At 34.7% G+C, this 21,738-nt stretch overlaps 2 protein-coding genes across 2 annotated transcripts in view; both read left to right on the forward strand.

The window, feature by feature from the left end:
- Window positions 1–6,240, forward strand: part of LOC110457107 (3-keto-steroid reductase-like) — a 16,531-nt gene extending 10,291 nt beyond the window's left edge. The window contains exons 9-11 of the mRNA XM_021508210.1: window positions 724–780; window positions 1,496–1,594; window positions 4,126–6,240. Coding sequence (XP_021363885.1) covers window positions 724–780; window positions 1,496–1,594; window positions 4,126–4,248 — 279 coding nt within the window. The 3' untranslated portion in view covers window positions 4,249–6,240. The remainder of the gene's footprint in view (window positions 1–723; window positions 781–1,495; window positions 1,595–4,125) is intronic.
- A 1,869-nt stretch (window positions 6,241–8,109) lies between these two features.
- LOC110457099 (SCO-spondin-like) lies at window positions 8,110–21,683 on the forward strand. The gene is made up of 10 exons (XM_021508199.1): window positions 8,110–8,184; window positions 9,393–9,443; window positions 10,854–10,942; window positions 12,330–12,401; window positions 12,843–12,951; window positions 14,294–14,394; window positions 16,307–16,372; window positions 17,777–17,903; window positions 19,424–19,585; window positions 20,163–21,683. Coding segments are annotated over exons 1-10 (1,380 nt in total). The 5' UTR covers window positions 8,110–8,183; the 3' UTR covers window positions 20,765–21,683.
- Window positions 21,684–21,738: the final 55 nt, after the last annotated feature.

Raw genomic sequence — 21,738 nt, forward strand, 5'->3', positions numbered from 1 at the left:
AATGAAAATGACCTCAACCTACTTTAGAGGTCACAGAGGTCAACAACATTTTAATGGATTTGTTCTTGAGAACTAAAAGGAATGGATTCATAAGATTTGGCTGGTAGCTTTTTGGAATAGAGCTAACCAATTTGAGAAGGAAAATGACATTGACCTACTTACAAGATCACAGGGAAAAATATGTCAAGCAACTTCTGAAGAAGAATAAAAAAGCATAGAATCTTATAATAATATTTTGCTGGTAGTTTCAACAGATGGAGCCAACAAAGTTTGCAAGGGAAATATTTATAGTGCAATATAATATTTAATGAGAATATTTTGCTATGACTGCTTAAATATTCAGGTGAGCGATACAGGCCCTCTTGGGCCTCTTGTTACTTCCTGCTAAATGACTCGACTATAAAACTCATTTATAATGAAGGGACCAATGGTCGTTGTGTCATGCAGTTTTCAACTAGTTACCATAGCACATATAATTGATAACACAAATATTTTTATAACAGTATTGGACACTGTTCAAAATTTTAAAAAACAGTGGTTTGAAATATAGTTAAAATATTTTGAATTGAAATGAAATCTCAACACTTGTAAAACATTTAATGTTATTGTGTTCTTCTGTGTTTTTTCACGGAACTCGCTTGGATAAAGAATGAAGTTAATATTTTAAAATTAGGTCATAGATCAAACCTGAATAGTGACTTGTTTTATTGTTTATTACAACAGTTCCGGTTGGTGCTGGACCATCTAAGTATCGATACCTATCGAGGAAGTGAATCTCTGGTATGTATCAATTTTCCCTAACAGATCTATAGTCTATCAGTTCTGAGCAGCTATATAGGTACAATGTTAACCCTACTATTTTTGCCCCACTAAATCCTGTCCTCATATGACCTTGGCTGTTCCGAGAATGTTAAATATCAAACAAAGCACCACTAAATTTTCACATTGCCTCTTACAAAATGTACCTGGCATACACTCTTTTTTTTATTTGGCTCTCCCTTTTGAAATTTTATTTGGCATATTGGAATATAAAATCATCCATTTGTTGAATTGCTCTCTTAATGAAGGACAAAAATTAACTAATATTTTTAATCATATTTTATCTGAAAGTGTTTTTGTAATTTTTGTCTAATAGAGCATACATTTTGTCTAAAATTCATTTGTCGTTTTGTCTAATAGAGCATACATTTTGTCTAATAGAGCATACATTTTGTCTACATACATTTTGTCTAATAGAGCATACATTTTGTCTAATGGAGCATACGTTTTGTTTAAAATTCATTTGTCGTTTTGTCTAAGTGCACATACATTTTGTTTAAAACTAAACTTGTGTCTTTTGTTTGAAAGCTGATTTGAACCTTTCTCTAAAGAGTACATCTGTTTAGGGAGAATCATTTTTTCCGTAATGTAACCTTGGAAGTTCACAATTTTTTCGGAATTGTATTAGAAGATTCATAACAAATTCTTTGACAATGATGCTTGGTTATAATTACAGGTATGGCTGTCACAACAGGAGCCAGATTGTCTGAAGACAGGTGTTAGGTACCACAGTTCCACTGATGTTTGGGGGAGCACCACTGTTCTACCTGTACAGGTATACACAGATTTCTCTGACTAAAGTCTTTTATAGGAAAATCTCTCATTTGGGTAATCAATATATCAAGTTGAAATACCTAGAAATAAACTGTAATGGGACCATCACACAGATACATAGATAAAATTGAGTGTTCAAGATATATTTTTTTTTATGAAAAATACAGAAAAATGATGCATATATACATTGTACTGAAATGTAAACAGCTTTATTTACATTTGCATGGCATTGTCACTATATAGCCTCTTTTAAAGCTGTGTCGTTGATGGGACTTTAATTACCATGCCGCACGAGACATACTTACCATGCCGCACGAGACACAATTCTTAGCGTATTAATTACAACACTGACCGGAACTACAATATCCAACGTAAATAAACATGACGGCTGCTGAAATATCGCTGGGCATTGTGAGATTTGATAATGTCATTTTAAATTTATGTGCAAAATAAAAAACAAAATAAAAAACACTTTTATTATAACGAAAACAAGACCAAGGTCTGCAATATCGTACAAAATGCACATCGGTTGAAATCACCAATGCCGGCAATGGAAACAATTTTAACGCTCATGCAATTTATCAGAAATATCGTCTGTTACACTGCACTGATCAACAGCGGTTCGTTATAAATGTCTGAAATACACATATTCTATAGACCTACTGACACATATGTTACAGACCTACTGATATGAGTCACAGCACACATAAACATTCGTCATTTCAGACATTTGTAACGAATCTGTGCTCCGTTGCAAGATCACTCACTTCAAACGCTATCAGTTTCACATTCTCGGATCCACGGTTCCTTAGTTTCAGAAGACATGTCAAATATCGATGCTGTTATAGAATCTACCGACTGTTGTCGGGTTCCAATACAATCAACAAATACATTCACGCCTGGATTCTTCACAAAATGAGCAAAGAGAAAAGTTCGAATTAACTTCCAAAAATAACTCCCTTGTGGAGGTCAAGGTCCCTCCTATTCACGGTGTTCACTGTATTTATCCATGCGCGAAATTTGTTCCGGGGGAAAATCGAAACAATTTCAAATCTAACTTTCAGCTCAGATTTCTATTGAAGAACTGGAATCACCATATAGACATATCATACGCAATTGTATTGATACTAAATTGTGGAATTAATTTGAAGTGTTTGTTAAACTGTCAAAGTACTACTTTGTTTGCCAATCAGCACGCGACAATACGCTGTTCAAACTATTGAATGAAATTGTTTGGACTGTCGATAAGGCGGGCATTTTTAATTTTAATTATAAATTATAAGTTAAAAACGAAGATAAGAGGCAGAGAAAACGTAAATATAGCGCATTATGTTGTTTGCCTGCAAAGCTGTGTCATTCAAATAGATCATAAATACCATACAAAAACAGTTCAATGCTTAAGTGTACTTGTTAGTGATTCAAATTAATGAATTAATTCACAACATTCAAGACTGAAAATACAGTAAAACATTTTATGCTGCCACCACTTGTCCAAATTTTGTTTGGTGTTATAAAGGCTATTAGGGGTTTGGCAATAAATTGAGGGAAATGTATAAAAGAATTCTTGAGAAAACAAGAAAAAGGGACATTGAGATATGTTTGTGGTAAGTGAGGTGGCAAATGAAACCAGGGGCTTTACGTCACTGTTTTAATGTATGGAAACTATTTAAAGTAAGAAGTGTGACCATAACCACTCCATTATGCCCTTTCTTTAACGTTAAATGATAAACCATTGTTAACTGGAGTTTTGCCAAAAAAAACACCGCTCAATGACAATTAAGATGAGGATGTATGAAACAACGTTATCTAATGTTATCAATAAATGCCTCCCTGTTCTTCACACCATCTGCTCAAATATTCATCTATGGAAGAACCCTCACATAAAAGTATGAGTCTCCTGATAAGGCCAAATGAAAACAATCCCTGTGTTTCCGCTAATCGTACCTACCCTAGATTTTTGTGCCTACTCTAAAGTTTTTATTGACATTTAGAGATATGCACTGTTATAGTCAGAACTCCTGATCTATATTAGCATAGTAAAAATATTTATCAAAATAAAATTAAAAAAATATTAGGATGATGGAGGAAACACAAGAATTTGTTTTTTGTAGCCTAAGAACAATTTAGAGTGGTAGATAAACAAAAAGCTGTTCAAGAGTAGGCCTAGAGTAGACAAGGTCAGTTGACAGGTCATTTTCATTGAAACAGGTAGAAAGGAACATTTATTTGGAGGGGAAGGTCTATTTCAGTAACAACAGCTGGTAAATACTGCTGGTCAGTACATATGATTAAACACCCTTTAATGACCTTAGTTGTTAATAGGAAGTTAAACAAAATAAAACCAAACATTGGATCAGAAATTCAATGGTTCTCTAATGTTTTCTCATTTTGATCTTGAAAACAAAGTTAAATTTTACTTCATCAGCTAATACATTTCTTGAATGCAAAGTAACTTTGATGAAAGTGAATTTTTTTCATTACACTGTATCAAATTCAATGATACAAAAATTGATAAATTATTTCTTTCTACAGGTAAATTTTACTTTGGAGGAGTCTTTTAAGGTATATGAAGAAATGAACAACCTTTACAAAGGGTTCAAGGAGAAGTACAAGAGTCTGGATAAATGCGACAAAAGAAAGCATCTGGTGACCTAGATATACACAATTACATTGTCTCAAGATCTTCGATTAAATTGATCCTACCTCATTTGTGTTACGGAGAAATTGTCATCACAGGTTTTAACTTTCGTCTTTTTCGCCATCCATAATTACAAGGAATTTTACATGATAACGAATATAAGTACATTGTAATCTATATAACTAATTACATCTGAAGGGCAAAATCAACACTGAGCAAATATCGATTTTACCAAGTTGAATCTTTGAAGGAACTGTGCTGTGATACATAGTGTGTTATTCATTTTGAAATGTTGTATTGATAAGGTGCTGTAACTAATTAGATATTGTATTTATATAGAATCTAGTAATATACCAGTTAATGAGATAATATGAGACATCCACTTAGCCAAATGCTTTCAGTTTCAATAGATGTAAATTAAATGGGGACTGACATTTCATTAATAGCAAACTTGCCAACTCTCCCTATTTTGGAGGGAGACTCCCATTATTGGACCCTAAATCTGAACAGTTGAAATCAGTAAACTTGCTAAACTATTTGTATATTCTAAGAACTAACAATTTTATCTGAACGAACAACTCAAAACATGCCAATCTAAAGTGTTATTTTGCCAGCAGTGGCTATTTTCACATATATTCTATTTATATTTTTGATTCTGAGCATGCAGAATCTAGATCTTCCTCATCGGAAATTTCAAAACGTTGGCTAGTATGTAATAACTTAGAGGTTAAGGAATGTAAACTGCAAGCATTACTGCTAGACAACTGATGATAGTCATACAAAGATAGACCTGGTACTATAGGTTGGTACTTGCTTTATTCACTTTAACAAAAGATGGTGCCAAATGAAAAACCCAGCAAATATTAACACCATTTATTGCTGAATAATGATGATAAAATAACAGTTTAATATTGTATTTTGCTATATTTTCGAAAAACGATTGTAAAATAAATCTCATCATACGAAGATCAAAGTGATCTCTCGGGTACGATACTTTTTCCTGGCCATGTTTTGCGAAATTTAATCCCGATGAAGTAGTTCTGATCAGAACACAACCGTGAAATGTTAGCCTGGCAAAATATAAACCACTATCAGTATACCATGTACTTCGCTTTTACTGGTAAAAATGTAGACAGTCAATAATTAAGTTTTATTAATGATTAAAAGATTAAATAAATATATGATAACTCAAGAGGAGAATTGCCTAATCTTAACAAGCATCAGTATGATATTTAAGATTTTGCCAAATATAACAACTGGAAAGGAAATCTTTTGTCTTTAAAGGTTGATAAAATCTCTTGCTTCCATTTATACTAATTTGTTGTAAAATATAAAATCATCTATGTAAAACCTTGTTTTGTCATTGTATTGATATCTTTATTTAAATAAAAATAGAAGAAAACTATTTCCAAAATGTGTCTTTCATCCAATTGGAGAACATTATAGAAATCATGTTAAACTTTGTTAGTTTCTGATGTTTTAGTATATTCTGTTATTTTCATTAAAGTGCTGTCTTGTCTGTCTAGTGTAAGCATGATTTCTACATTTAGAAACGAAACATATTTATGCTCACTTAAATGATCTGACTTTGCATATGACAAAGTTGTACATTTGCTAAATATGATGAAATTATATTTTGATTGTCAAAACTTTATTCTTGTGAATCCATATCTGTTGTTTGTTTTTGTGTAGATAATTGGTCTGATTCTAAATACAATTAACTTCATTTGTATTGGACTTAATTTATTTGTCAAATGAAATGAAACAGTTATATTTGGTTGATGAGCTTGATGTTTTGAGCTTTGGCTCGCCTGTCTTCCACAATTGGCCAGAATGAATGGAGATATTTTACTTTGAAAGTCAAATGCCATGAAATTCATTTCGGCCAAGCTTCATTACTTTCCATAGTAATACATTCATTTTTTGTTAACAGTTTAAATATACATTGTCTAGAATAATATAATTTTAAGATGAACAGTTTGTCCAGTAAAATGATACATGTATTTTAATTTTACTTTACCACAGGGACTCTTAAAAAAATATTTTATACGAAACCATTACTTTTGTTATTTAAATGGAAATAATTTGATCATTAAATGGAAACAGTTTGATTGAATGTGTTTTGTTTTGTATACCAAAATAAATGTGTGTATTGAATTTTGATCCAAATGGCAATGGTGCTCCATGTCTGTCAGCTATCAGCTTTAATGGACTACTATAGTCCATAGCATCTAAATGTATTTCAAGTAAATTTGGCATACATTCTAGAACAAGAGAACTAAACGTGGTATAAATGAAGGGTGCTTCCCACCACCAAAATATTACGGCAGCAAGATTGTGTCCGAACAGATATTTAAAAGACTATTCCTCAAGTACAGATGAAAGGAATTTACCTAAATCTGGCATGGATCATCTCTGAGCCAAGAAATTCCAACGTTGTATAAATGAAGAGTGTGGACCCCTTTAGACAGAGGCAGGGCATCTAAGCGTAATTACCTCCTTGTGATAGTGCTGATTTGATGCCGACTTTATAGTGCTATCTCACTGAAATACCATGCCGAAGGCACTCGGCACAGCATTCCTCGCTTTTGTGTCCCAAAATAAAGGACACAAAAACAAATCGCCAATTCTACAAGGGGTTCCCACATTTGTCGCCTCTTATGATACATGCTGTGGGTAACAGCAGGTGCATTCTTTTCTCAATCCCCCACCAGCAGGGGTGTTCGTCGGGAGAGACCTAGTTCTAAGGAACTAAACATTGCATTATTAAACCAGGCCAGTTTCCATTGAGACAAAAGAACTGCGTCAAACATGGGAAATTTTGTAGAAATCATTGAAAAGACTACTTCGGTAGGAAGAAGTGATTTTAATTTAATTTGGTCTGGAGCGAAAATCTATGTATTCATTAATGAATGATGTAGCCCACTTGTGATCAGAAGGTTGCTCCCAATTCGACTTCTTAAATACGGGTAAAGGAATTTTAACCTGATTGGGCGTAAATTACCATTTGTCAAGAGGACTAACTGTTGTATAAACGGAGCATCTTCTTAAGAGGCGATAAGCGAATTTTGGCAATTAAGTCCCCAAAATGAAGTTTGGTAACTTGTATAACACCGCTTCTTCTTCTTCACCTCGCCGTAAACTTGTGAGCCGCTCATTTTCTCGCAAACAACAAGTCAGATTCAGATAAAACTTAAATCTCATGATAGTTGGAGCACATACCTAGATCGGCATCATTTTTTTATTTTTATTTTTTTTATTTTGTTGCGGCTGCGCATCCAAGATGTCCGCCACAGCATTTGGTCGCATGGTGGTCCACTGTTTTCTCGAAAACTACTTGACAGATTTCGGTGAAACTTCACAAGAGTATCGACCATGCGTAGAGTTACCACATTTTTGTATATGACAACTGCGCATACAGGTTGGCCGCCGCAGCCTCTGATTGGTCGAAATTTATATATTGCATGACCTATTTCTGTAAATTTTCGTTTGTAGGAATATGATGCCTTTACAAGCAATACATTTGTATCGACTCTTCTTATTTAAAAAATGTTCTTTATATACTAATTGGTACAAAAATATTTAGCTGCCGAAGTGTCGAGAACCTTAATACCAACAACATTCGGATGAACTTTGGATGTTGTTCAAATATATGTTTTGTCATATAATATACACAGCTTTGAATAACTAGTAAAATCCATGATATTTTTACATGCAATATTTATTGCAAAGTTTCACAGCTGATCCACTCAATTCACTTGAATCGGTCAAATGTTTTGATTTTGTTGTGGATTTGTTAATGTTATCAGTAATTCATGTTATATTCATCTAACTAATCGGTCGGCTGTGGACCGACCGAGCTGTGCACGTTTAACTTGACCGCTGTTATCTATAATAGATCTTATATTCCTTACACCTGTTTCGGACTACACATTCACAAGACGGGTTGGCAAGTAAGTTTCCAAGAGAATTAATATTGTCGACAATAATCAGAGCTGGTATTTCATATTATATTTTGAATTATTTCTATACTCGTATGTCCTGTTTATATTATTAGATTTATTCTCTTTGCATGGATTTAGGGTTCAACACGCCCCCTTGAAGGCAGTATAATCACACTAAATTCTAACCACTTGATAAGTCCTAATTAAAGACCCCAAATCGAATATTAGAATTCAGATATAAGAATTTTGATTTATTGAACTTGTGTTTTAGCTATTAAAATGGTGTATAGCGACCTTAACTTGGTCAATAAGGCATTGGGCTAATGTAACGTCTTAATCAAAATAGTTCACAATAATTTAACATGTAAATCATTTTGCAACCTAAATAAATGCAAAGAAATGACGTATTATCTAAAGATCATTTATATACATTAGTCATGCGCAGCTTAATTTTTCCGTTTTTCCTTATTCTAGTCGCAAATCTAGTTTGGTTGATTTTGCCATACAGAAGCAGTAAAATCATAGTTAACTTCCCCTGTAATATGTTTCAGCAAAATGACAATAAGAAATCGAAAGCTAAGTAACCGAGATTTATAAATGAACTTCAGATGATTTGAGTTAGATTTGTTATAAAATTTTATAAGTCTATTTTGTCTAGCATCGATAAGTAAACATTTTCTTCACGGTAACATGAACTTACATGTTTACATTTATATACCGGTTAAACACGTCACTGTAACATTTAATTTCCCTATAGCTATTGTTGTTCCAAAGAATCTCAAACAAATCGATTAGAAGCGGTATACTTCTACAGCTAGTAAAAGAGAACTCAATCTCCGCTTAACCTTTGTTTCTAAGAGGACTTTTCGATAGTATGTCATTTCACTACTGCACATATAATGAGGTTAATGGTACCAAATGCCATAAGATTGATATAAACTCACATCACATGATTGTAGATGTGAACCAGTTTCTAAGTACTCGTTCAGTTTAAACAGTGTTTTATTCAATAATCAAGCAAGGTCATTATTTACATGCAATTTCAGAGGCCTTGACATAAGATATTATGTCAGGGCCTCTGAAATTGCATGTAATATCTGTGCCAGTATTCAACAGGTAGGAGGCGAATAATATCTTTTATTGTGACAGACACTGAAATAACCCAGTTTTAAATGGATGATTTTGACAACCTTAACGTAAATTTTGTTTTTCATAAGTGGCTTTAATCATACCTGTTTTTGGATTGCTGTTTGGCTTCATCTGCTCAGGTAGGTTATCAATATGTACTTGATTAACATTCAACGTCTGTTGCAATTGTAGTTGCTGCTTTTTCCCATGTGTTTTTGCAATCTGAAATAATAAGTGTAAATCAATCTGAATATTTTCAAAGACATGTCTGATAACATACAATTAATTTAACCCTGTTAACTAACCAAAGTTTTTTTTTAATCATGAATACAATGGAATATCGATATCCAGATAGACAGGAAGTCGGTCAAGAAATGATGTCGTATTTTTACCAGTAGTCCTCTTCTTGAGATTCATAAAAGTAAGGATTTTTACGCACACGCCCTTCTGTATCAACAGTAGTTCAAATCAATTTGGAATTCCAAACTAATCGTTCCTAGCAACAACGAAGAGTTCAGAAGGACGACATAACTGGACGGTTCAACGAAATTCATTTCTATTGCCAAATGTTAAAGGTGCAGCTCGATGTGTGCATCTTTGGTTCATCTTTTATTGAAACGCATCTGTTTAGGCAGTTATAATTCATTCACATTTTATAAACAGATACGATGTCTACCATTGTTTTGATTTGGAACAGTTATTATTATATGTGTTAACCGTTGTTCTGATTTGGAACAGTTATTATTATATATGTTAACCGTTGTTCTGATTTGGAACAGTTATTATTATGTATGTTAACCGTTGTTCTGATTTGGAACAGTTATTATAATATATGTCTACCATTGTTCTGATTTGGAACAGTTCTTATTATATATGTTTACCATTGGTCTGATTTGGAACAGTTATTATTATATATGTTTACCGTTGTTCTGATTTGGAACAGTTATTATTATATATGTTAACCGTTGTTCTGATTTCGAACAGTTATTATAATATACGTCTACCATTGTTCTGATTTGGAACAGTTAATATTATATATGTTTACCGTTGTTTTGATTAGGAACAGTTAGTATTATATATGTTTACCATTGGTCTGATTTGGAACAGTTATTATTATGTATGTTAACCGTTGTTCTGATTTGGAACAGTTATCATTATATATGTTAACTGTTGTTCTGATTTGGAACAGTTATTATTATATGTGTTTACCATTGTTATGATTTGGAACAGTTATTATTATATGTGTCTACCATTGTTCTGATTTTGAACAGTTATTATTATATATGTTTACCGTTGTTTTGATTTGGAACAGTTATTATTATATATGTTTACCGTTGTTCTGATTTGGAACAGTTATTATAATATGTGTCTACCATTGTTCTGATTTGGAACAGTTATTATTATATATGTTTACCGTTGTTTTGATTTGGAACAGTTATTATAATATACGTCTACCATTGTTCTGATTTGGAACAGTTAATATTATATATGTTTACCGTTGTTTTGATTAGGAACAGTTAGTATTATATATGTTTACCATTACCCTTTAGTATCTACAGCTGGTCCGCAGTGCTTTGCCTGTTCATCAATTTCTGCGCTGGAGTTTTGTGATCATTCTACACAGTGTGCAACAGGAGAGGTAACGTTATTGTACCATCTTGTTTTCCATAATGTTCACATTACATGCGGTTGAAACGCCGTTTTCTCCTGGAAAATCCTTTTTTTTTCATCTGTTCCATTCTTCCATTTCTGACATCTTTTTTTGTTTTTATTGAGTCATCTGTTCACACTGTTCTCGTCTTTTGTACCGATTTTGGTTTTGGAATTTTCCATGTGAATCTGAGGACGTGGAACATTTAATTTTCTGCTTTGCTTTTCCGCAGTTAACAATGTGATATAGCCTCTGTTAATCAACCAAAATGTTTGTATGGTCAGAAGAGTAAACGAAATATCGAGCGGAACGTTAAACTAATGGTATTAAAATATGCCAATGGTGAATTTGATATATGTTGGAGGTTTGGGAGGTGGCTAACAAAACGTGACAAGTTGTGAAGGGGTTTAACTAGTAGTACGTCATAGTATCATCGGAGCCCGTATTCAGGAAACCGTTCTCATGCTCAAGAATGATTTCTGTGCTCAGGCCGACTTTCTTGTAACTCACTTAAATAATTGACCACGGTCAAAATGTTAAGTGTGAACGTTGAAACAGTAAAAGGCTCAAAGTCTTTCCAATTTTCTTGCATATCATTGACAAAAAGACAAGATATGATTTTTTTACAATTTATCACTGTCAAAATGAATTGGGCTTGGACACATTATCTTGGTTTGAGCACGAGAATGGTCTCATGAATATATACAGATTAAGGCTTCTTTTTACAGATTCTTTAAACCTAATATGACATTGTCAGTAGTTTGGAATTTCCCCCGACACAAATTCAAATAACCTAATTTCTACGTTGGAAATGCAAACAATAATAACAAAATATAACTAGATAATTACACACAATTTTGTTTATGCTGCGCCCCAGTTCACTACCAAATAATGCATAAATGTTGTCAAACAATATTAACGATCATTCGGGAAGTATTGGAAGACACACTTTGATTAGTCAAAGTAATGAAATTATTATTCATGCACAACATAGCGTCAACAAGCTCGGAACTAAAAAAGAGAAGCAATTACAACAAATTCAGTAAAATGAGAAATATAACGCGAGTCTCCACAGAAAAGATTAAAACAATAACCAAAACAACTCAATCAAGAAATTACAAAACAAAAATCACCAAACATATTTTTAGGGACAAATTTCGGAGTGCATTTGAGTGGTGAAATAAAATGTAAGGATCGGAGGCAAAAACTGGGGTAGTTCGGGGTACTTGAAACATACAGGGTTTGGCCCTTAATACCGTAAACAGTTGTATCTTGATTCTTGTCGTTGTAAGATGTTTGCAAGTGATCAGTTTTACTTTGGTTGATATAGATTATATATCATCAAATTTGACTTGACTTTTTGTTTGTATCTCAGAAATGCTACATACATAAGACACGTACACACAACGGTCACGACCAGTACACGTCCGGGTGTATCAGCAACCAGGTATGTCACGTATATAATGAGGGTGAACAGTGTTTATATTGAACTGTTTTCTTCTGGCATTCATAGTCAATATAAATGCGAACTGGAACGAGACAAGTTCCATAAAGTCCACAAGCGCTTCATTTTGAACTTGTTACGATCTAGTTGACATGCATAGCTTCTTTAGTCTACATACCAAAAAACAGAGATAGTCTACATCTCAATATATTGATAATCTACACACTTATAAAACAATTAAATAGATAATGTTTCAGAAATTTTTCAGTCCGGGAACTCGCTCAATATTTTTGGTAAGTGTGTGCGTTATTGTTTATAATAGCTTGAATGTACCAAATGTTACATTTTTGAACGAGGTTGATTTATTTGCGAAGTTGTTTGGGTACACCTTTTTCTTGTTTGACTCTTTCGTTCGAACATTTGTGGTTATTTTTGTTTTCACAGAGTTGCTCCCTGGGCCAAACTTTTCATGGATTATCGCCATACGGACAGGTGACTTGTGTAGAGTGTTGTGACGGAGACATGTGTAACAACCAGGGCTGTGGGGATACGGGTTCGTAATTTTATTCGTTATGTTTTTAAAAACATGAATTTCTTCTTATGTCGTTCATTAAAGGACAACAGCTTTTTTTTCAGGCTCAATTGTTAATCAACCTGTTAATTAAAATATTTCGCCTCTGCGTTTGGTTCAAATCTGTATGATAAATTTCGGTAGGTTGGGTAATGGCGCCCTTTGACTTTGCGCTCTAAATTACGAACATTCAGCCGCTATGTAGCACAATAGCAGGTGCTTAAACTACAAGCAGTTTGCATTAAAATCTAGGTGTCAGGCTGTGAGATTTTTTTCTATTTATCAATAAACAATCTTATTATTCAAACAATTTAATGGAATGTATTTTATATTGTCTAGGAATTCGACGCAACAAATTGTTACGAGGCATTTGGCGATAAATATATTTAATAGCGTCCAAGATTGACGACCTCAGATTATTTCTTTCTTCTGCTCAGAGATTAACTCACTGTATTTATATCATGATATATTTATTTTCATCCTCCTCGAACGTGTTTGACGTAAAACGTTCTCTGACGAAATATTAATTCTTGTTTAAGGATAGTCTTTGGCATTGATTAAAAGGAAATGAAATTCAAATGATATTTTCATGCGGTTAATACTTGATTCTTACATCCTGAGAAAACACGTTGATTTATCTTGGACTGCTTTTCATGTTACTTATACAATCGTTTTAAATATTGCCTAGATCATGTCCTTAATTCTTATATTAATCGAAACTTAAATCCACGGTTGTTTCAATGTTTGCGATTTTACACACACCTCAGTAATCACCCTAATAAACAATGACCTTAGTCTATGATGGTCTGTATTAATTATTTCTACTATGTATCCTTAATTTTTGGTCTGTGGGAGATTTACGGGTTTGTCGCATGACATCTCAACTCGAGCAAATTTTTAAAAGCCATACTCTGGTTTTATATTAGTGTATGTTAGTTTAGAGACCGTAACGTCTTAAATTGATTGGATGCAGTTAAAACCAGGTAAGATGTAAATTTGGTCTCAATGAGATTTTACATGTTCGTCACATGGCGTCTCCGATCATGCAAATTCTTAAAAGCCATACTCTTGTCTTATAATAGGATATATGAGTTTAGATAACGAAACGTCTTCAACAGAATGAATGCAGTTTAATCCAGGTCAGATGTTTACAAACTGATCAATTGACGAGTCTTCTATCATTAAAGTTGAGATTTTTACTGGATAATATCATAACATATAATCTGTTAAGGTTTGAAACACTTCTTGCTTTTGTTAAAAATGTGGATTGCTTCACACTGTTTGGGACTTGCATCACAGTATACTGTTGTTTGCTCTTGTATAGGACCACCACCCCGCGAATCCCGGGGACCATACTGTTACCAATGTCAGAACATGCCGGGCACAAGCTACTGTGACACACTCACTCTTTGTAGCCGAAATCAGGTAAGCATGTCAAATTTACAAGTACGTAAGACACCATTCCTGAAATAAATGATACACTGATTACAAACAATAACACAAGACTGACTGCTTGGCTCTTTGCTTAATTGGGTTCTTCAGACGCCTGATGAAGCCAAAGAAGGCAAATATGCCTAACGGTCAGTCTTTTGTACTTGTTATTTTTCCTTCGCAAGAACTTGTTTCTTAATTATATACCATTATATGCATTTGTTTTACAATTTCGGATTTAAGTTATATTTCTTAAATCTGAACTTGAAATTTCGGCAAATTACAAAAGACCGACACTGATTGTATTATTAGTGCTTTACTTAAAAAGCCCCAATTACCAAAGCATTTTAGTAAATAAAATCAGGTTGTTGGTTCCGTTTTCTATGTAAATGTGTTCGTGTTATTTCTCGGCCACAACATTAGAATCATGTAAAGATTTCAATAAACGCTTTTATAATTTGTCAGCTACATTGTATATTTCACGCTGACTAATCCGCGTGTAAAAATACAGCCAACTATTACTCCTCTACTGGCAAGAATGTATGATGTATATACTGTAGAGTTTTTTGAATTTTGCGGGACTAATATTTCGCGGTTGCCCCTCTCAGATCTAGTTCGCGGTAATTAAACATCGTGCTACATGGCTAGGTAAAAACATCGCGTTCACGGGGGTACTTTTGTATTTGGGTGATGGGGTGGTTTGTTGGTTGGTTGTTTACATCATATCAACAGCTAAAGTCATTTCATGACGTGCCTCCATGTGTGTTGTGTATGTGTGCATATGTGTGTGTGTGCCGGGGGAAGGGTATATTGGTGTGTGATGGGTTGTTTTTTAAGTAAAATGCGTTATTGAATTGTTGTATTATCTTCATTATTGAGGTTAACGTTTTAAATATATCTTCCTTTGTGTCTCTAAACATATATTCACAGATATTATAATTCATGGTATTAATATTCGCGGGGTAGTACATTTCGCGCTATCTTCGGTGACCGCGGATATAGCATAATTAAACCCGCCGCAAATATTACGAACTATACATTAGATAAACGGACAATATTTATTTAGCCTTTAACTGTTTGTCGTTATTTTTTTTACTGAACATCGGGATATATGTTTGAAGCCGACATTGGGAGCAATATTCGCAAAAATTCCAATCATTCATATGGCAAGACCGTGATATGTCAGTCCTTGTAGCGGTAATAAACTCATTTTGAACAAAAAAGCGAATATCAAGTATCTGCTTTCGCTGTTTCGTAGTTCCGTAGTGGTTTAGGAATCACCAACTTAATCATTTACTTTATATGTTATTACTAAGTTTTTGGGCTTTCAGCTTTAAAATTTGAAGTTTAACATTAGTGCCAACTGTCTTTTAGAGTCATACATACATACATGACAAATGCTTCAAAGGGTATGTTTGACAGGTTTCATGGCATACAAGAGCGCTACATGCTTCTGCTTTTGACAACCGGAAGTTTACAAGCCAAACCGATGAAGCGGGACGGGAACACCCCTTAATTTGACCCCATATAAATCTGCCAATTAAAATTTACTTAAACTGTTCATTTTTCAAAGTTAAACATTTGTAGATTTCTTTCAATACAAAGTCTGTCAAAATCACACATTTAAATTACTCTGATACACTGCATTGAACCAGAACAAATGTTAGGTAGGGATTACAATCGTATGACACTTGCTGATTGGCTTATTTAGCTGTGAGGGTCGTTTAGGAATACCTCAAAGGCATTAGTCCTTGAAACATATTTTATTTTTGTGTAACATACAGTTGATACAGATTCACTAGTATAATCGTAATATGATCCCAGAGTTTATTGATAATACATGTTTGTAAAATATGTTTTGTAAGCGTTACATGTGTTTTATGCTTCCATCCGTTACCTTTTTTAGGCTTGTACGATTGACGAAACGTTTTCATCTGGGCACCACTTTGCAAGCGGTTGTCGACCTAAAGGAGTAAGTGTTTCTATACTTCGTTATCTGTTTATACACATGACTCGTTTATTGTTACACAAGAGACAAAAGAAAAAAAAGCATCTAACACTTTTTAGGTGAGATTGTATGACCAATTTTGTTGTTTGTATAGTTTAACCTACAGAGAGGTTCATCAAAAACAAACGGAAACATGCTACCGCTACAATATCTTCAAGTGAAACGTTGACTTCAGCAGAACACATAAATTATCTTTTCTCGATGGTTGATGCTGTTTTGTTTTAATATCATAGTCAAATAAAGTCATTGTCAAATCCGTGTATGCAGGTACAAACGTAACTGTGCTGAATATATGATATGCCTGGCTCAGGATTTTCTTGCCTGGATGATTGATCTTTCTATTTTATTACATTTTCGTCATTAAGGTTTGAGTTTAATTTTTTTTAACGAGATTTTCATAGCCAAGGTTATTTAAGGACGTGCCTCCATGTGTGTATGTGTGCTTTAGAAAGAGTTTGTTGGTGTATCTGCCTCCTTGAGATAGCACAGACCTGATGCCAACTTTTGAGTGTTACCTTACATTTGGAATCTTACCTTTTCTCTTCTTTATAAACAACTTTCTTCTTCCTAATGTTTCACTTGACAATGCCTCACTTTTGGCCTTTAGTTAAGCGTTCGGCCTTGTGAGGAGGGCTTCGGGTTCTGTCCCCTGGCCGAGACATAACAGAATCTGTCAAAATGGTAGTTTCTACTCCTGTTTTACGCTCAGCAATTAATTGGAGTGGGACGACTGGTTCGCCCGTTGTCAGTAAAATGTGACCGGGTGGGGTGTCCTGCTGGGTGTCTTCGGAAGCATGTTTCAGTGAGGTAGCACTATAAAGTCGGTATCAGTTCCGCGCTATCACAAGGAGACAAACACGAACATATCGCAGCCTCCCAAAACACACACGCATACACTACACGCATGCATCTTGCACACAGGGGAGGCCGTCCTAAAATGACCATAGCTGTCGATAGGACGTAAAAAAAATACAAAACCAAACGTTAACACTTATGTCAAGAGTAAGGTATTGCCAATCAAGAAGGTTGTTTGGAAGAAGAGAGAATTTATAAAGATCCCAAATATTGCGATGGGTGCAGCAGATTTAGCTGGTCATTGTTTTGTCCCCAAGTGGAGGGCACACATGCAAAACCCTTTTCTGCAGGGAGTTCCCACATTAGACGCCTCTTACAACATACAGTGGGTAACAACACGTGTATTGTTCTAAATCCCCGACATCAGCATTAAGTAATGCATCGAAAGCCCGAATAGCTTATATGAAAGATAATTGGTAATTTGCAAAGTCACATCAATTTTTTTTATCCACTTCTTCGAGTTAATTGATTACAAGAGTATCAATTTATATTAGTCTTCTTTTACCTCGACAGGAGTGTTCACACGTTGGCCCAGTGGAAGGTAGAGATGTTCATAACTTTATTGGATCTTCACGACCCTGTCATAAGTGTTGTTCTGACGACTTCTGTAATCTAGAGTGTCAGAGTCAGAATCAACAAGGTGTGTATGTGTGCCTTTAAAATATGATATTTATAAAAATCCAGCACCATTTTGTTGTCGTATTGATTTCTATGTCGCTATCTTCACTACAAACTCAGTGGTACAATGGCACAAGTTGTTGTTTTGATCTAGATCTCCATGTTCTCCAAAGTGGCATATAAAAGCTGTTGCAAACCTTCATTAGTGGATCTACAATGTAACAATAACTGATCTATTGTCTAGTTGTCGACTCCTGATAGTAACTGAAGTTGAGACGAGGCAGAAAAGATGTCCAAAACAAGATGTCAATACCACACTGGGGAAAGATAACCATTGAAGATTGCCTATCCATGAAGTAATGGGTAAACAAGCCCTTCACCTATATAAAACAGAAACCNCATAGTAAAAAAATATAGGGGCCCCCTCCAGAAAAGAACATGCATGCAATGATAATATACAAATATTTAAATTTTAAAAAGGAAGTGCATGTGCGATTTGTTTTAATGCTCTTCTTGATTTTTAAAAAATACAGTCACATAAAACTATCAGCTTATGTTTTAAAAGAACACCTTTATTTGGTGATTTTGTAATCAAAATAGAGATTTAGATATTTAAATCTCATATAATAAAACTTAATATGACTCCCTCTCTCTCTATATATAACATGAAATAACTAAGCTTAGTAGCTTAATGTTAGTTATTTAGGATGGTTATTACTTTTTTGTTACTCTAGGACTCTAAACTTTATTTATTAGGCTAACCTCTCATTCATTTATCGTTTAAGGTCTGTGGTAGGCCTATGGGTTTACGTCTTATCATCGTTTCGACAAAAGTTGTCATGATTTTAGTAACCAATATTGTTGCTTTTACCCCGCTAAAGTGACATATCATTTACCTTCGTATCTAAGTCCGTGGTATGACGCAGGATTCAGGCTACGCTGGCCGTTGCGAGTCTGTGTAGTTTGCCAATTAATACGCTGCCAACCATTGTATTTCTGTCGTGAATCCATGCAACATGTTTGCCTTTTAACGTTTGCACATTTTTTTCTACATGACAATTCCAATGATAATCGCAGTAATATTCGCGAAAAAGTCTAATTAAGCCTACCGGAATCGCCTCAACCTCCGCCGCCATTTTGACATCTGGGGCATGCGCAATACATCGGTAAACGGAATCATCCATTGTGACAAGAGGGATAAGAGGAAATCTTTTGTACTTAAGTGCGAAGGTACATAATGTAAAAAGATTACTACATAATGACAAAAGACGTAGTTTTGCGTTAAGTGCTTTTAGTACTTAAGTGCAAAAGATTTGCACCTAAGTGAAAAAGTTTTTGCCATTGTGTGATTTTTTGCCATTATGTCCAGTTTTTTTCACTTCAGTGTAAATCTTTTGCAGGAAGTGCAAAAGTTTTTGCACTTAAGTAGTTTATGTATTTTATCCTAAAACGGCCGCCCATACTGAAACACTGTTAACCTGTTATTGAATGTATTTCAAATCCGGGACACAAATAACGTATTTCCGGCATATTATGATACAGGGGTGGTATCTTGGAGTGCTTGGAGTCAATGGGGTACGTGTTCGGCTAATACCTGTGGTGGTCGCGGACATCAGACTCGGAACCGACATTGCACTAGTGTTGCAGGAGGTTGTAACGGTGTATCTACTGGAGAACGCAATTGTTCCCGTGGTCTCTGTTCAGGTACACATTTTAAAACTTATCCTGATAGGTAAATATCGCATCATTTTGACAGTCTATACCGACATTCACCTAATAACCACTTTTCCCGCAAACTTGAGTGAGCATTTCATAACCTTACCATAGAATGTGACAATTTCAATGACGTTGACAACAAAACAACAGGGTTGTGGTATAGAACCTTTTTCTCGAACGAGACACAATTGTGTGATATCATCAGTGGTAGAAGTAGGAAGAATTTGTCAAGGCTTTTTGATTATTTCATGCTGTTACATTTATTGAACTGAACATTGTTTTTTGAAGTGAAATTTGTATTCGCTTATAAGAGTTGAGTATGCTTCGCCATTTATGCAATTTAGATTGTCTCAACTAGAGTTTTCATCTCGTAACCTGATCAAAATACTATTTGTCACATACAATTTATAACTCGCACTCTCTCCTTTTATTATTTTTCTGATGTAAAAAACGAAGTGCAACAAATATGTTAGTTATCTCGACCAAGCTGCTGACCATCACTCAGAATGCATCCTGAATATATTCAAAAAAGAAAAGCCGATAACTACAATTTTCACTTTTTAAGGTTGTGCTGAGCTGTACAACAGTGGGCAGCGTACATCAGGTGTTTACACAATAGCTCCGGCTGGACACCAACCTCTAAATGTCGTCTGCAATATGGGAGACGGAGGGGGATGGACGGTACTTCAACATAGACTCCAGGGATCCGTTAGCTTCAATCGAAGCTGGACTGATTACGTCACTGGTTTCGGTGACCTACGTGGCGATTTCTGGCTTGGATTGGAATATATTCACATGCTGACTTCGCGGGGGGTCCAGATCATCATTGATATGGTGGGAAAGCATGGATACTTGATACGGTACAGCTACGATCACTTTGAGGTGAAGAATGCTAGTACATCGTACGAATTATTGGTTGCCAATGACAACTCTGTGAATTGCACATCATACTCCCGGCTTATGTATAATAACGGATCAAAATTCTCCACGCCTGATAAACAGGGAAAGCACGGTTGTGCGTCTCACGGTTCCGGATGGTGGTTCAAAGAATGTTCATATTTCAACATAAACGGAGTGATAGGTGTTGATGATAATAATTATGGAATGGCGGCGCTTTGTCACCCCGACATTGTTTCATTGAAGGAAACAATAATGAAAATAAGATAACCAGCCATTGTGCCTTGCACATATACTTCTTGGTTTTATACAACACGGATATTCTATATAAATGTTTATGACAATACATGAGATTGAAGTTAATACTGGGTATTGAATTATATAAATGATAATGAAGTGATTATTATATAACACGAAACTTAGGCTGTATAAAGCTTGTCGTCTGTAACCACTGGTGTCATCAACAAAGCGAACGTTTTTTCTTATCAACGGATTTTACAGGATGCAACAGATGCAACACCTACTTAACCGCCCCTCCATATTGGACATTATCTCCACAGAACCAAAACTTCTCTCAAAACAGTTAAGACAATACAAAATATTGATGTGATTTTTTCTCTAATATCGTGACGACTTCTGACTATAAATATGTTAATCAATCAGAGGTCACAACGGACATGTTGGATGACCGTTCGAAACATGAAATGTGTCACGTACATTTATACATGTCATGTCCCTTTTTTTATTGATGCATATTAATTTATTCATTGTATACATACACTGACCCTCTACTATAGATAATAAGTAACCTAATAAATCAACTGAAGTTCCCATGGCAAATCTATTTTGTAATCATAGAACTATGAATGCCATAAACATTGAAATAGACACAAGATTTAATTTACAAATTTACTCTTAAATATGTAGCATTAAACGGTTGTCGACATTTCCCCAGAAAACAAAACTCATTCCGTATATATACATTTGCTACCGCGACGTATTGGAGTTTATTAACTGCTATGGTATATTGGGTTAGCCTTACCGGGGATATTGACGTATTCCATCCGTAATCATACCAGTGTATTCCATCCGTGGTCATACCAGTGTATTCCATCCGTAGTCATACCAGTGTATTCCATCCGTGCTCATACCAGTGTATTCCATCTGTGGTCATACCAGTGTATTCCATACGTGGTCATACCAGTGTATTCCATCTGCGGTCATACCAGTGTATTCCATCCGTA

Source organism: Mizuhopecten yessoensis, unplaced genomic scaffold, assembly GCF_002113885.1.
Source record: "Mizuhopecten yessoensis strain PY_sf001 unplaced genomic scaffold, ASM211388v2 scaffold9023, whole genome shotgun sequence".
Lineage (NCBI taxonomy): Eukaryota > Metazoa > Mollusca > Bivalvia > Pectinida > Pectinidae > Mizuhopecten > Mizuhopecten yessoensis.